The sequence below is a fragment of the Balaenoptera borealis genome, assembly GCF_965194805.1.
Source record: "Balaenoptera borealis genome assembly, chromosome: 1".
Classification (NCBI taxonomy): Eukaryota; Metazoa; Chordata; class Mammalia; order Artiodactyla; family Balaenopteridae; genus Balaenoptera; species Balaenoptera borealis.
This window is the reverse complement of record NC_138860.1, coordinates 151,295,424-151,309,727: the sequence shown is the minus strand read 5'-3', so window position 1 is coordinate 151,309,727 and position 14,304 is coordinate 151,295,424. Positions and strand designations below refer to the sequence as shown.

The 14,304-nt window shown below is 39.6% G+C and overlaps 1 protein-coding gene across 3 annotated transcripts in view; it reads right to left on the bottom strand.

The window, feature by feature from the left end:
• The window catches only part of EPS15 (epidermal growth factor receptor pathway substrate 15), a 165,746-nt gene extending 152,536 nt beyond the window's left edge, over positions 1–13,210 (bottom strand). The window contains exon 1 of one of the 3 annotated variants that reach the window (XM_082370521.1): positions 13,019–13,210. In XM_082370521.1, the coding sequence (XP_082226647.1) occupies positions 13,019–13,051 (33 nt within the window). In that variant the 5' untranslated portion in view covers positions 13,052–13,210. The remainder of the gene's footprint in view (positions 1–13,018) is intronic. The other 2 variants (XM_082370519.1, XM_082370520.1) reach the window with 2 other exon arrangements.
• Positions 13,211–14,304: the final 1,094 nt, after the last annotated feature.

The window sequence follows — 14,304 nt, the reverse complement described above, 5'->3', positions numbered from 1 at the left end:
CATTGTTGAACAAAATTATATATATAAATGGAAAAAAATCCCATGTTCATGGATCAGAAGACTTAACATTGTTAAGACAGCATTACTCCCACTAATCACAAAGTCAGTGCAATCTCTATGAGAATTCCAAATGACTTCTTTGTAGAAACTGGCAAGCTGATTCTAAAATTCATAAGGAATTGCAAGAAACATGGAATAGCCAAACAATCATGAAAAAGAAAAACAAAGTTAAAGGACTAGCACTTTCCAATTTCAAAACTTACTATAAAGCAACTGTAATCAAGACAGTGCTATACTGCACATGGAGAGACATACAGATCAACAGAATAGAATTAAGAGTCCAGAAATAAACTCATGCATCTATGGTCAAATGATTTTTACAAGATCATTCAATGTGGAAAGAATAATCTTTTCAACAAATGGTGCTGTGACAATCGTATATCCATGCAAAAGAATGCATTACCTTACATCATATATAAAAATTAAGTTAAAACAGATCAAAGACCTAAGTGTAAAAGCTAAAATTATAAACTCTTAGAAGAAAACACAGGGATAAATCTTCACGACTTGAGATTTGCCAAGGGATTCTTAAATATCACACAAAAAGCACAAGTAACAAAAGAAAAAAAATAACTTGGGCTCATAAAATTTTGAAGTTTTGTACATCAAAGGACATTATCAAGAGAGTAAAAAAACAATCCACAGAATGGGAGAAAATATTTGCATGTCACCTATCTCATTAGGAACTTTTATCTAGAATATATAAAGAACTCTCACAACTCAATAATAAAAAGACAAACAATGGGCAAAGGATGAGAATGGACATTTTTCCAGAGGAGATACACAAATGGCTGACAAACATATGAAAAGGTGCTGGACATCATTCGTCATCAGGGAAATGCAAATCAAAACGACAATGAGATACTATTTCACACCCACTAGGATGGCTAGAATTGAAAAATCAGATAGTAACAATTATTTGAGAGGATGTGGAGAAATCCACATCCTCACACACTGCTGGTGGGAATATAAAATGGTACAGCTGCTTTGGAAATAGTCTGGCAGTTCCTCAAGCAATTAAACATAGAGTTACTATATGACCTGATATATCCAGCAGAAATGAAAACACGTATCCACACAAAAACTTATACATGAATGTTTATAGCAGGATTATTTATAATAGTCAAAAGGTGGAAACAACCTAAATGTCCATCAACAGATAAACAAAATGTGGTTTAACAATAAAACTGAGTATTATTCGGCCATAAAAAGTAATGAAGTACTGATACTTATTACACTTGGATAAACTTCAAAAACATTATGTTAAATGAAAGAATCCAGCAACAAGAGTCCACGTATTATATGATTACATTCATACAAAGTCCAGAATAGGAAAATCTATTGAGACAGAAAGTAGATTAGTGGTTGCTTAGGGCTGGGGGAAGCATGGAGGAGAAGGGATGATACCTAAAGGGTAAGAGATTGCTTTTTCACGTGATACAAATGCTCTAAAATTGACCGTGGTGATGGTTGCACATGACTATAAACAGACTAAAAACCACTGAATTGTACATTTTAAATGGATAAATTGTATAATATGTGAATCATACATCAATATGGCTGTTTAAAAAGTAATTTTTTTTTAATTTTAAAGAAATAGGACTTCCCTGGTAGCACAGTGGTTAAGAATCTGCCTGCCAATGCAGGGGACAGGGGCTCAATCCCTGGTCCGGGAAGATCCCACATGCCACAGAGCAACTAAGCCCATGAGCCACAACACTAAGCCTGTGCTCTAAAGCCCATGAGCTACAACTACTGAGCCCGCGCACCACAACTACTGAAGCCTGAGCGCCCTAAAGCTCACACGCCACAACTACTGAGCCCACGCACCACTACTGAAGCCCACGCACTCCAGGGCCCCCATGACTCAATGACTGAGCCCGTGTGCTGCAACTACTTAAGCCTGCGCACCTAGAGCCCATGCTCCGCCACAAGAGAAGCCACCGCAATGAGAAGCTGGCACACCGCAACGAAGAGAAGCTCCCACTCGCCGCAACTAGAGAAAGCCCACGCTCAGCAACGAAGACCCAACACAGCCAAAGAAGAAATAAAAAGAATGAAGTAATAGGGCAGGAAGCTCAAAGAACATCTCTTTACAAATAAACAATTTTTAAACATTTTATAAATTCAGTACCTCTAGCACTTTTATTAAAAGTACTTGAGGACTGGGGCTTCCCTGGTGGCACAGTGGTTAAGAATCCGCCTGCCAATGCAGGGGACACGGGTTCGAGCCTTGGTCCAGTAAGATCCCATATGCCGCAGAGCAACTAAGCCCGTGTGTCACAACTACTGAGCCTGCGCTCTAGAGCCCTCATGCCACCACTACTGAAGCCTGGGCACCTAGAACCCGTGCTTTGCAACAAGAGAAGCCACCACAATGAGAAGTCCGTGCACCGCAATGAAGAGTAGCCCCCCCTCACTGCAACTACAGGACCCAACACAGCCAAAAATAAACAAATTTATTAAAAAAAAAAAAAAAAAAGTACTTGAGGACTTCCCTGGTGGTGCAGCGGCGGAGAATCCGCCTGCCAATGCAGGGGATACGGGTTCAAGCCCTGGTCCAGGAAGATCCCACATGCCACAGAGCAACTAAGCCTGTGCACCACAACTACTGGGCCTGCGCTCTAGAGCCTGCGAGCCAAAATTACTGAGCCCGCATGCTGCAACTACTGAAGCCCGCATGCCCAGAGCCCGTGCTCCGCAACAAGAAAAGCCACCACAATGAGAAGCCTGTGCATCACAACAAAGAGTAGCCCCCGCTCACTGCAACTAGAGAAAGCCCACGCGCAGCAACGAAGACCCAAAGCAACCAAAAATAAATTAAAATATATTTTTAAAGTATTAAAAAAATAAATAAAATAAAAGTACTTGATATGGCTCATATTTCTAAATGCAGATATAGTTCAAAAGATAATTAATTTTTTAGTTAGGTTAAAGGAAAATAAGTCTTGTTTACCTCAAGACATTCTGACTGCAAAGCCCGAGACTCCCATTTTTTCACCCTAGCTCTCAACAATTTTTCATATCTGGAGCACCAGAAATCCCCAGACCTAGCAGTTCTATTTTACTTAGTAAAATAGTTTGTTTTTTAGGGAAAATTTTCTCTGATACACGGTATGATCTTTAGTAATACGATACTGAAGGAACTCCAAGTCCAAACTTCCATGTCCAAGAGACTATTAGCTTAAACGTAAATACTGGCGTGACGTACACTAACCTAAATAAGCTTAGGTTTTCATAAGCAATAAATTCCTAGAGGTAGCAAAATGTAAAACTACCTTCTATCATGTCTACAAAAACCCTCCACTATAACTTGGTACAACAATCACTTTCTAGAGATGCGGTCTATGCAATGAAAAGTTGATTTTCACGTAAGATGTTGCAGCCTAGAACATATATTCAGTTATAACCAAGGAATGGCACCGTTAATTAGTTCTGTCAGAGCTATTTTGCCCTCAGAAATACAGACTCGTTCAATTTATATAAGCTGTTTACACTACCTAGGTTATAACCCTGGCTCTACCACTTAACAGTAGCTTGACCTTGAACAAGTTACTTCACCTGTGTGCCTAAGTTTTCTCTTTTTATAAAACAAGAATAATAAGGATGATCTGGTTAACAGGTTGTAAGGATTATTGAAAACAGTGCCTGACAAATCATAAGTTCTCAATATGCATTAATTATTATTATCCTCAAACTGACCTCTTCTCTGTCTCTCTCTCTCTCTCTCACACACACACACACACACACTCACACACAGATCCCACTGAGTAATTTGCTCCTTTTACATAACAATAGAGGAATGTAATATCATGTGAATGTTCATTTTTATCCCTAAATTTGTCTGAAATATTGTCAATGGCTGTTTACAGGAAGCAGCATAGCAAATGTGCTTTAGAACAGATGTGCCCAGGTTCAAATCTCAAATCTACCACTTACAACACAACCCTGAGTAAGCAATGCAGAAGATTAATCCCTACTCATAGAAAGGCTGTGAATATTAAGTGAAATAATATATGTAAATCACCTAAAAGTACCTACTGCTTATTAGTTTACATAACATCAGTCCTCTTCCTTCTCAATAGTGGCATAAGAATGTTTTCCTTCCAGGATCTTTGCATTAATATTTAGCCCACTAGATAGAATTGTTCCACAACTAAAGTAAGACCACACTAAGAAAGGCAGAGAAATCACACATAAAATTAAGTTCACAATTTTCAGTTGTCTTATCATTTTTTTAAGCTCAATATCCATGCACAATTAGTCATTCATGGCTCATGGCAGGTTTAGAAATTAAAATATGAAGATAAACTATTCCCTCTGTCCCTATCCCAAGAAAGCACATATTTCTGTAATTCCCAAATGCCTTAGTGGATCACTAACTTTAAAAAGTATATTTAAATCAGTGATTCTCAACTTGGGGCAATTTTGTGCCCCAGGAAATTTTTGGCAATGTATGGAAATATTTTGATGGCCCCAGCTGGGAAGAGTGCTACTAGCATCTTGTGGATAAGGACGCTGCAAAACATCCCACAATGCACAGGACAGCCCCCCACACGAAAGAATTATCTGGCCCAAAATGTCAACAGTGCCAAGGTTGAGAAGCCATGATCTTAAAAAAAAAAAGTATTGTAATATAGAAGTTTTCCCCCCAAAAGTATGTTCTTGGCCAAATTTTTACTGAAGACATAACAAGAAATAAGCAGCTTGATTATTTCAGATGGGAAACTCCTGGTACTGTTAAATCCCCATTACAAAATTCCCAATCTAAAGAGGAAGTGAGGCTTACTTTGCATAGTTGTACTGCATAAAAACAAGTTTTTAAAAGACCTCCAACCTTTATTATTTTTTCTTTTTTTTAAATTGAAGTGTTCTTGATGTACAATATCAGTTACAATTGTACAATATAGTGATTCACAATTTTTAAAGGTTACACTCCATTTATAGTTATTATGAAATACTGGCTATATTCCCCATGTTGTACAATATATCCTCGTAGCTTATTTTATACATAATATTTTGTACCTCTTAATCCCCTACCACTATATTGCCCCTCCCCCTTCCCTCTCCTCACTGAACCACTAGTTTCTTCTTTGTATCTGTGACTCTGCTTCTTTTTGTTATATTCACTAGCTTGTTGTAGTTTTTAGATTCCACGTATAAGTGCTATCATACAGTATTTGTCTTTCTCTGTCTGATTTATTTCACTTAGCGTAATGCCCTCCAAGTCCATCCACGTTGCTACAAATGGCAAAATTTCATTCTTTTTTATGGCTGAGTAATATTTCCATTGCATATATATACATACCACATCTTCTTTATCCAGTCACCTGTTGATGGACACAGGTTGCTTCCATGTCTTGACAATTGTAAATAATGTTGCTATGAACATTGGGGTGCATGTATCTTTTCAAATTAGTGTTTTTGTGTTTTTTTGGATATTTACCCAGGAATGGAATTGCTGGGTTACATGATAGTTCTATTTTTAATTTTTTGAGAATCCTCCATACTGTTTTTCACAGTGGCTACATCAATTTACATCCAACAGTGTATGGAGGTTCCCTTTTCTCCACATCCTCACCAACATTTGTTATTTGTGTTCTTTTTGATGATAGTCATTCTGACAGGTGTGTGATATCTCATTATGGTTTTGATTTGCATTGTCCCTTATGATTAGCAATGTTGAGCATCTTTTCATGTGCCTGTTGGCCATCTGCATGTCCTCTTTGCAAAAATGCCTATTCAGTTCTGTCCATTGTTTACTCAGGTTGGGTTTTTTTTGATGTTGAGTTATGAGCTATCTATATATGTTGGATATAAACCCCTTATCAGTCATATCATTTGCAAATATTTTCTCCCATTCAGTAGGCTGTCTTTTTGTTTTGTTGATGGTTTCCTTTGCTGTGCAAAAGCTTTACATTTAATTAGGTCCATTTGTTTATTTTTGCTTTTATTTCCTTTGCTTTAGGAAACAGATCCAAAAAAATGTTGCTACAATTTATGTCAAAGAGTGTCCTGCCTATGTTTTCTTCTAGGAGTTTTATGGTTTTACGTCTTACATTTAGGTCTTTAATCCATTTGAGTTTATTTTTGTATACGGTATTAGAGAATGTTCTAATTTCATTCTTTTACATGTAGATGTCCAGTTTTCCCAGCACCACTTACTGAAGAGACTGTCTTTTCTCCATTGTATATTCTTGCCTCCTTTGTCATAGGTTAACTGACCATAAGTGCATGGGTTTATTTCTGGGCTCTCTATTCTGTTCCATTGATCTATGTGTCTGTTTTTGTGCCAGTACCATACTGCTTTGATTACTGTAGCTTTGTAGTACCAACCATTATTTTTTAATTGCACTTGCAATTCATTAAAGCATTATTTATATCACAAAGTTTCTTATACCTCACTTCTATCTTACTTTTGTACAAAACATTAAAAAGCTCACACTTATGTGATAGGGAAGCACAGTGCATGAGGCCAACTTTCAACAAACATCATTATTATATACCAGGTTAACAATGACCAAAACTTGATAATATACCACGTTGATGGGGAAAAGGTACAAACACTGTTGATGGTATAACCTTTCTGAATGTAAACTGGCAGTATCTATCCAAATTAAAAATATCCTTTGGCCCCAAATTATACCTACTAAAAATTAATGCACATACACATGTGCACAAAGATGTATAAAAGAATATTCACTGCAGCACTGTTGGTAACAACAAAAGATCAGAAACAATAAAAAAGTCCATCATTAGGTGGCTAGTTAAATAAATTACAGTATATTCATATAAAGGAATATTCTCAAGTATTGGAAATAATGAGGGAAATCTGCATGTGCTTGTACAGGACAATCTCCTAGATCAATTACACTAAATAATAATAAGCCACAAAATATGCAGCTTATTCAAAAGAAATATACTTACACTCACACTATATATATAGCATATCTTATATATATGTGTGTGTGTGCATATATGTGTGTGTGTGTATATATATATATATTTTTTTTTTGCAACTACATCATAGACTATTGCTGGAAATACACACAAGAAACATCAAGAATGACTGCCTCTTGGAATGGGATTGAAGGCCAAGAGCAGGATGGAGACTTTCACTGGTGTGTGCGTATTTTTTTTTAACAGAAGTTTTACAGTCGGTAAGGAAAAGAGCCAGCATAAACCTAAGTCAAAATTCTGAGCCTCAGTATTCTCTAATTTGAAATAATGATAATAATAGTCTAGCTTACTGATTATTGTGAAGATCAAATGAGAGAGCATAAAATGCTTCGTAAATTATAAAGCAGCACACAAAATTATAAATTAGTCCTCTGACTGAATTCTCCAAACCAATTGTGATAATAATTTTTATCATTCTTCTGGCCAATTTCTCTAAACCCAAACACGGGAATGTTTAAGATGAAATGTGAAGATAGATGCCATCTTAGAACACAAATTTTTACTTAACATATAGCTATTTATTTTTTTAATTGAAGTATAGTTGATATCAATATTACATATAGTTATTGATTTCAATTTAAAAGGGTGAATTTTCAAAAAAGTTGTCAAATAGAAATGCTAAGTTGGCTGATTACAGAAGAAATACATGCTCACTGTTGAAAAGAAGGTAAGTAAAAATTATAACCATGCTATCATAAAATCTTGGTGTTTTTTCTTCCAGTCTTTTTTCTATGATGCTTAAGTGGATTAGATTATTTGTCTAAATAAAATGTTTCCACTGTACTGTAATACAGCATTCAAATTACAACATCCCTCAGATTAACAAAAGCTCCTAATAAACATAATTTTTAATGAAGATATAATATTTTCTCTTGTTGATGAGACTTCCACTACTTTAAAATGAACTTTTAGTATATGGGTTTGCCTAACGAACTCTGCCTAGATTAATTTTTCATTTATTTCTACCAATTCTCCAAATTACCCAGACCTCTATCAGTGGATCTTCCCCCCCACCCCTTCTCTCGCTTAAGCCATTTTCCTGATTTTGGTTTCCAGAGTTCCAATTTTATTAAGTCCAAAATTCACAAAACAAAGAAGCATATAACTGTGTTTAAAATTCCTTGAAGAGCAAGTAAAACACCTTAGATTGAGACCTTAAATTAGACTATTAGTGAGAGAGGAGATTAGAACTATGATTCGTTACTAAATAAAGATGCTCAATCTTTTTCTACTACATGTTAGTCTGTTATCATTGTTCTGTCTGCAAATAGAGTGAAAACAAAAGAATACACTCTATTGGACAAACCAACTGTTCCTAATTAATTTTAACTGTGACAGCTCCTCCCAAATGCTGAACATTCCAAGCCATTTTTGAAAACTGTTAAATACTGCTCAAGGAAACAAAGATTTCCTGAATATACTGGACTGTAATTGCAGGCAAAAAAGAAAAATATCATTATCGTGCCTTTCCCATAGTAGGAACTCAAATGGTTTGTCATGTTGAATAAATACTCCTTTTCTGCTTCTGAGAACATGTTGCAATTTTCACACTCTGCCCTGTATTTACCATCATAACTGTTAAACCAGACCGCAAAGGTGATACCCATAGTAACACATACTGTCTACTTTAATTGAAAATAAACACCAAAAACTGAAATTATGGGAGATTTTTTTCCCTCCAATTTCCAAATTTTCTGTAATGCAGTTTTATCACTCTTGCAATTTAAAAACAGCATTAAAAAAAAAGTATCCTTATAGCATGTATTGTTTTTGATCAAATATTAAGATTGTTTTAATTAAGTCCCATTCTAAAGGCTTTTTTATTATTAAAAAAAAGAATCCTTGCTAAATTAAAACAAGAAAACTTCAGCATAAAGCTGAACTGATGGATGATTATTTAAAATACTCATATTATGCCATCTTTCAATAAAACAAAACCTTCCTCATCACCAAGAGCAGTACTTGCGCACCCACAATTGTACTGTCAAGAAACCATGAAAGGTACTGGAGATTCAGAGGCAAAAGATAATGCTTCCATACTCAAGAAGTTTAGTACCTAATTAGGAAAACAAGGCATATACTGAAAAAAAGAATAAAAAATACAAGGGAGCAATGGATATGCCGAGCATGTAGTACACAGAGAAGTACAGTGGACAGATTTTGAAGTCCTACAGACTTTGGTTCAAATCTTAGATCTATCACTTACTAATTTACGTAAATTATTTCCCTCATTTGTAAAATGGAGTGTTAGGTTAAGTGAAGTAAAATTCTTGGCATACAGTAACACCCAAAGGGAAGCTAATAGTATTATTATCATTATTATTAGAGATACAGCCTTAAGGAAGAAATGGCCAATCAGCAAAGTTTAAAAAGAGGAAGCATTAATATTTTTTTGTAATCTACCACCATAAGCAAAAATCACAAGATCTTTCTCACTCAAGTTTTACTTCTTATTGACAAGAATAGAATACCTAGCGAAGAAAATTAAAATTAAAAAACACTAAGGCTGGACTTCCCTGGTCCTGGCGCAGTGGTTAAGAATCCACCTGCCAATGCAGGGGACACAGTTTCGACCCCTGGGCCGGGAAGATCCCACATGCTGCAAAGCAACTAAGCCCGTGCGCCACAACTACTGAGCCTGCGCTCTAGAGCCCACGAGCCACAACTACTGAAGCCCACGCACCTAGAGTCCATACTCCGCAACAAGAGAAGCCACCACAATGAGAAGCCCGTGCACTGAAACTAAGAGTAGCCCCCGCTCGCTGCAACTAGAGGAAGCCTGCATGCAGCAGCCAAGACCCAATGCAGCCATAAATAAATAAGTAAATAAATTTATTAAAAAAAAAACCACTAAGACTATATAGCACTAAAGTACCGTAGGAAAGTCACCACTAGATCTCCAAATCATAGAATATGATCTATAAAAAAGAATGTTCTTTGGAAAGGTCCTTAGATCAGCTAATTCAAACTCTCCAACTAGAATGTAAGCTCCATGTGTTTTTTGTCTCCAAGCTCCAAGAATTACCATCTATTTTGTTCATTAGTATATCCTCAGTACCTAGAATAATTCCTAGTACCTAATAAATGGTCAGTACATATTTGTTGAATGAATATTAAAGCTAAGAAAACTGAGGCCTGGAGACTTAATGCCATACAGTTAGCTCCTGGCAGAGCTAGGAATGAAACTAACATTTCATTATTCTAATAGTCTATCCTGTCTAGAAGCTAGACCATGATAATTTACATAATTTATTTTGGTGGTTGGGGAGTTGGAGGGTTGGTTGGCAGGCAGGAGAAAGAGGAAGGAAAGAGTAAATTAAAATATTTTTCAGGTGTTTTTCCCCCAACTGTTAGTTTTGCTTAGTTGATAAAGGCAAAAAATTATACACAAGACAATCCCAGTACAGTGCATAGCACATAAAAGGTACTTAACAAATATTGGTTGAATGAATGAACCTACTCCAAAACTATTATCATCTCATCATCAGAGGCAGAAACTAACTTCAGCATCAGTTTAATCTTTGTAACTGTCATACAGCCCTTTAGAACTTTCAGCCATTCATAAGACAAACAGTTATTAATCACTTTCTTCCAGATGGGCACTGAGGGAAACAGATGAATTGAAAGATGTCCCTGCTCTGGAGGATCTCACTTGAGTATAGCTATGTCTAAATGTGTGCTGGGGCAGGCGGGAGATGGTGGCATAAACAAATCAATAATGAATGTGAAACCAGGGTGCACTGTTATCTCAGTTTATTTGCCTCAAACAGTTAAAAAATTAAATTAAAAAACACAAATCAGCGAAGTTTTTAAATAACAAGGAGGCACATTAGGCATATACTAACATTTGGGAAGTTTCTTTTTCCTGTGCCTTTACAATATACCTTATTGCCTCTTAATGTCTTAAAATCAAAATATTCTAAACTGACTTATTTAGCTATTCAATATAAATGAACCATCAGTGTTTGTTCTCTTATATGTGAAATAATGAAGGATAATACTCCTGATTCAGTATTAACTTTGTGTAGATGTTAATATTTAAATATATAACCACAAGAACATATTTAAATTACTTAACTGTCTATAAAATTGACAGAGCCTGAAGAGAATATCCAGAGATGATAGTAAATAGAAACTGAAAACATGGTCTTACCCAAGGAGAGAATAAAGTATGCACACAATTAAGAAGCAAATCTACAGAAGTCCTCAGGGGAACAAAATTTTCAAGAGGGGAGAATTCCCGCTGGAATTGGCCAAAAGAGCCAGAAAGCAACAGCCTGCCAACAGGATCTTGCTTAATGCATATCACTAACTAGACTTAAAAAGTGAACACCCAAAAGTCAATATTGTCATTCCCCGAATCTGAGTTTTCAGGAGGACCCTTCCAAAGAGATTCGCTACCAAGATTAAATCACCATTTTCCAAGTATTCTTCCCCAATATCTGCTTGTCAAAATAAGATAAGCAACACCAAATAAACTGGGAAAGAAACAGACTTCACTTATGAAGCTGAAAATTCCTGCAAGCCGAAGCTAGTTATGCTAACTGAGGCACAAGTTATTAACGTGATTCCTGGTTCCTGGGGAGAACATTTTTCACTCAGTATCTCTATCCTTGAATGCTAGGCAAAAGACCCCCAAAGTCTCTTGATCCCAACACAGGAAACTCTCCCGCCCCAATGTATAACCTATCCCAGTGTTCTGCCTTAGATGCCCTGACGAATCCAGGCCAAGGAGACTACAAGGTGGCGGGGAGATACTACAGGGCAGGCAGGAAGGCTGGGGTGGGCCCCAACGGAGAAGTCCATGGCCACCAGCTCTGCAGAGAACAGGCTGAGAAGGTGAGGCTGGGGTGGTGGTCAAAAGCGGGAAGGGACTGACAGGTGCACATCCCCCTCACCATTCAGGACATCACGGGAAGATTACAATTGGCTTTCTTTACAGAGAGGGAGGAACAAGGCTCCCAGAGTGATGCTGAGCGGTCTTCTGGGAAGCACGAGGACTGACTCTGAAGGAAGCAGAATGGCAAGAGAAAAGACCCTGAGAACAGGTTTTGGTGAAGATTCCCCCAGTACACGTGACCTCTTACGTCCTTCCCAGCACCAAGGCTGGTGGGACCATCACACCTGTTCAAGGATGTTTCCCTGTTTTCCGCTTGGACAGCGATAGAGCCCACCGGGTAGGAGTGGTAGCAGAACTGAGGAGGAAAAGACTGAATCGGGGGATCTGACCCAGCAGGAAACCTGATCAGGAGGGGAAGAGGCTGAATCCAGGAAGGGCTAGCAAGGTAAGTACGCGCTCTGGTAGAATGAGACTTATGTGATAGAGAGACTGACTGGAGAAAACTGCTGGAGAAGGGTTTTCGTCGGACTCCGCTGGGAAAAGGCCGGTTTAGAGAGGAAAGACTGGCTTGGAGGCGACCCTGAGCGCCTGGCTCAGGAAGGTGACTCTGCCTGTCCCGAGGGCGAGCCTCGTGTGGGGCAAGGGCTGACCCGAGGATGAGGCTGATCCGCGAGAGCTCAACAGGAGCTCACCTGGGGTGCTTCTGGCCTGGAAGGAGGAAACTTCCTGGGTGGGTGAAGGCGAACTGGAGTGAGAGGAGCGGGCACACACCAAGCAGAACGGGGGGCACGGCGGGGTCGGGAGGAGGGGGCGCCGCGTGGGGCGGGGCTGCGGCGCCGACCGGCCGGGGCGGGGTCGCGGCTGCCGCGGTTGAGTTGCCGTCTCGGGATGGCGTCCTCACCCAGTTACACTCACACTCTCTCTCTCTCTCACACACACACACACACACACACACACACACACACACACACACACACACACACACACACACACACACACACACACACACACACTCACACGCGCGCGCGCTCGCTCTCAGTATCGGCCGCCCCGCCAGGGGCGGAGAGAAACTGCCCAGGTCGGTGAACCATAGGACGGTGGGGGAGGGGGCCGGGGACACCGGCCGTCCGAGCCAGGCGGACTGGCGGGTGGCGTTACCTGTGTCAGAGAGAGCTGGGCCGCCGCAGCCATGGTGTTTCCATCATGCACGGGAGGGGAAGGAAGGACGGGCTGACGGGGGCTCGGGGCGGGGAAGAGGCGGAGGGAGCAGCCGGAGGCGAGGCCCGGGCAGGCAGGCGGGCGTCTCCCCTAACTTCGACAACTTCCCTCCTCTCTCCCGCCCCGCCCCGCCTGGCCCCGCCCATCCCCGCCCCGCCCGGCCCCGCCTGGCCCCGCCCCCTGGGCGCAGGCCGCGGCGGCCCCCAAATCCTGGCGCCGGAGGTTTTGCCGCCGGACTGGAGCCTGCCGCTGGGGCCGCCTGAGAAAACCCGGAGCGGAGATGAAATTAAGTCTCACGAGCTGTGGAGACAGAGACAACTCCAGATTGTCCTGAGAACTTTAAGCAAGTCACCTACCCACTCTAAGCTTCTGCTTCGGAAGAATGGGGGAAATTATACCCAAAGTCCACGTTGTTTGTGAGAACTAAATGAGATAATGACCGGAAATAATAGAGGTACTTTACATATGCCAGAATCTGTGCTGGACGCTTTATTTTTAAATTGTATAAGTGAAGGAACTGAGACATAAATAAGTTGTTCAAATTAGGAAACTGAAACACAAATATGTGTCATACGTAAGGTCATAAAGCTGATTAGATAGCTGGTGGATTAGAATCCAGGTCAGACTCCAATACTTTTCATTTTAACCATCGGCTATTAGGGGGTGATATCGAAAGAGAAGACTCTTAAATGAAAATCTAGGTGGGAAGGGGAAAGAATACTCTCCTAGCCCACTTGCTGCCTACCATACTCAGACTGTTCAATAAAAAAGCTCAGCACTCCAACTCCTCCCTTAGTCCACCTGGCAAACCCCTCCTACTTTCTCAAGACACAACTCAAGTATCACCTCCTTTGCAAAACATCTCCTGACCTCCCAAGTCGGAGTTACACACTCTTCTTTTTAACATTTCTTCTCTACCTTATGAAGTCATCATCACTCTAATGACTTTACATCTGTCTACCCACTAGACTGAGAGCTCCTCAATGGCAAGGACTGTTTCTGATATATTTCTATATCCTCAGACACTAGAATGTGTTATGTACTCAGTACAAGGCCTTAGTTCCTGCCAAGTTAAACATAACACAGCCTACACTTTCTCATGCTGCCTTCTTCAGTTGAAATAACCAATCAGTTACTTGAAATCCTCATCCTTAAAGGCTTGGCTTATATGCCACCTACTTCAAGAAACCTTCTAGGAAATTCCACCCCACCTCTTAGTTGCTCTG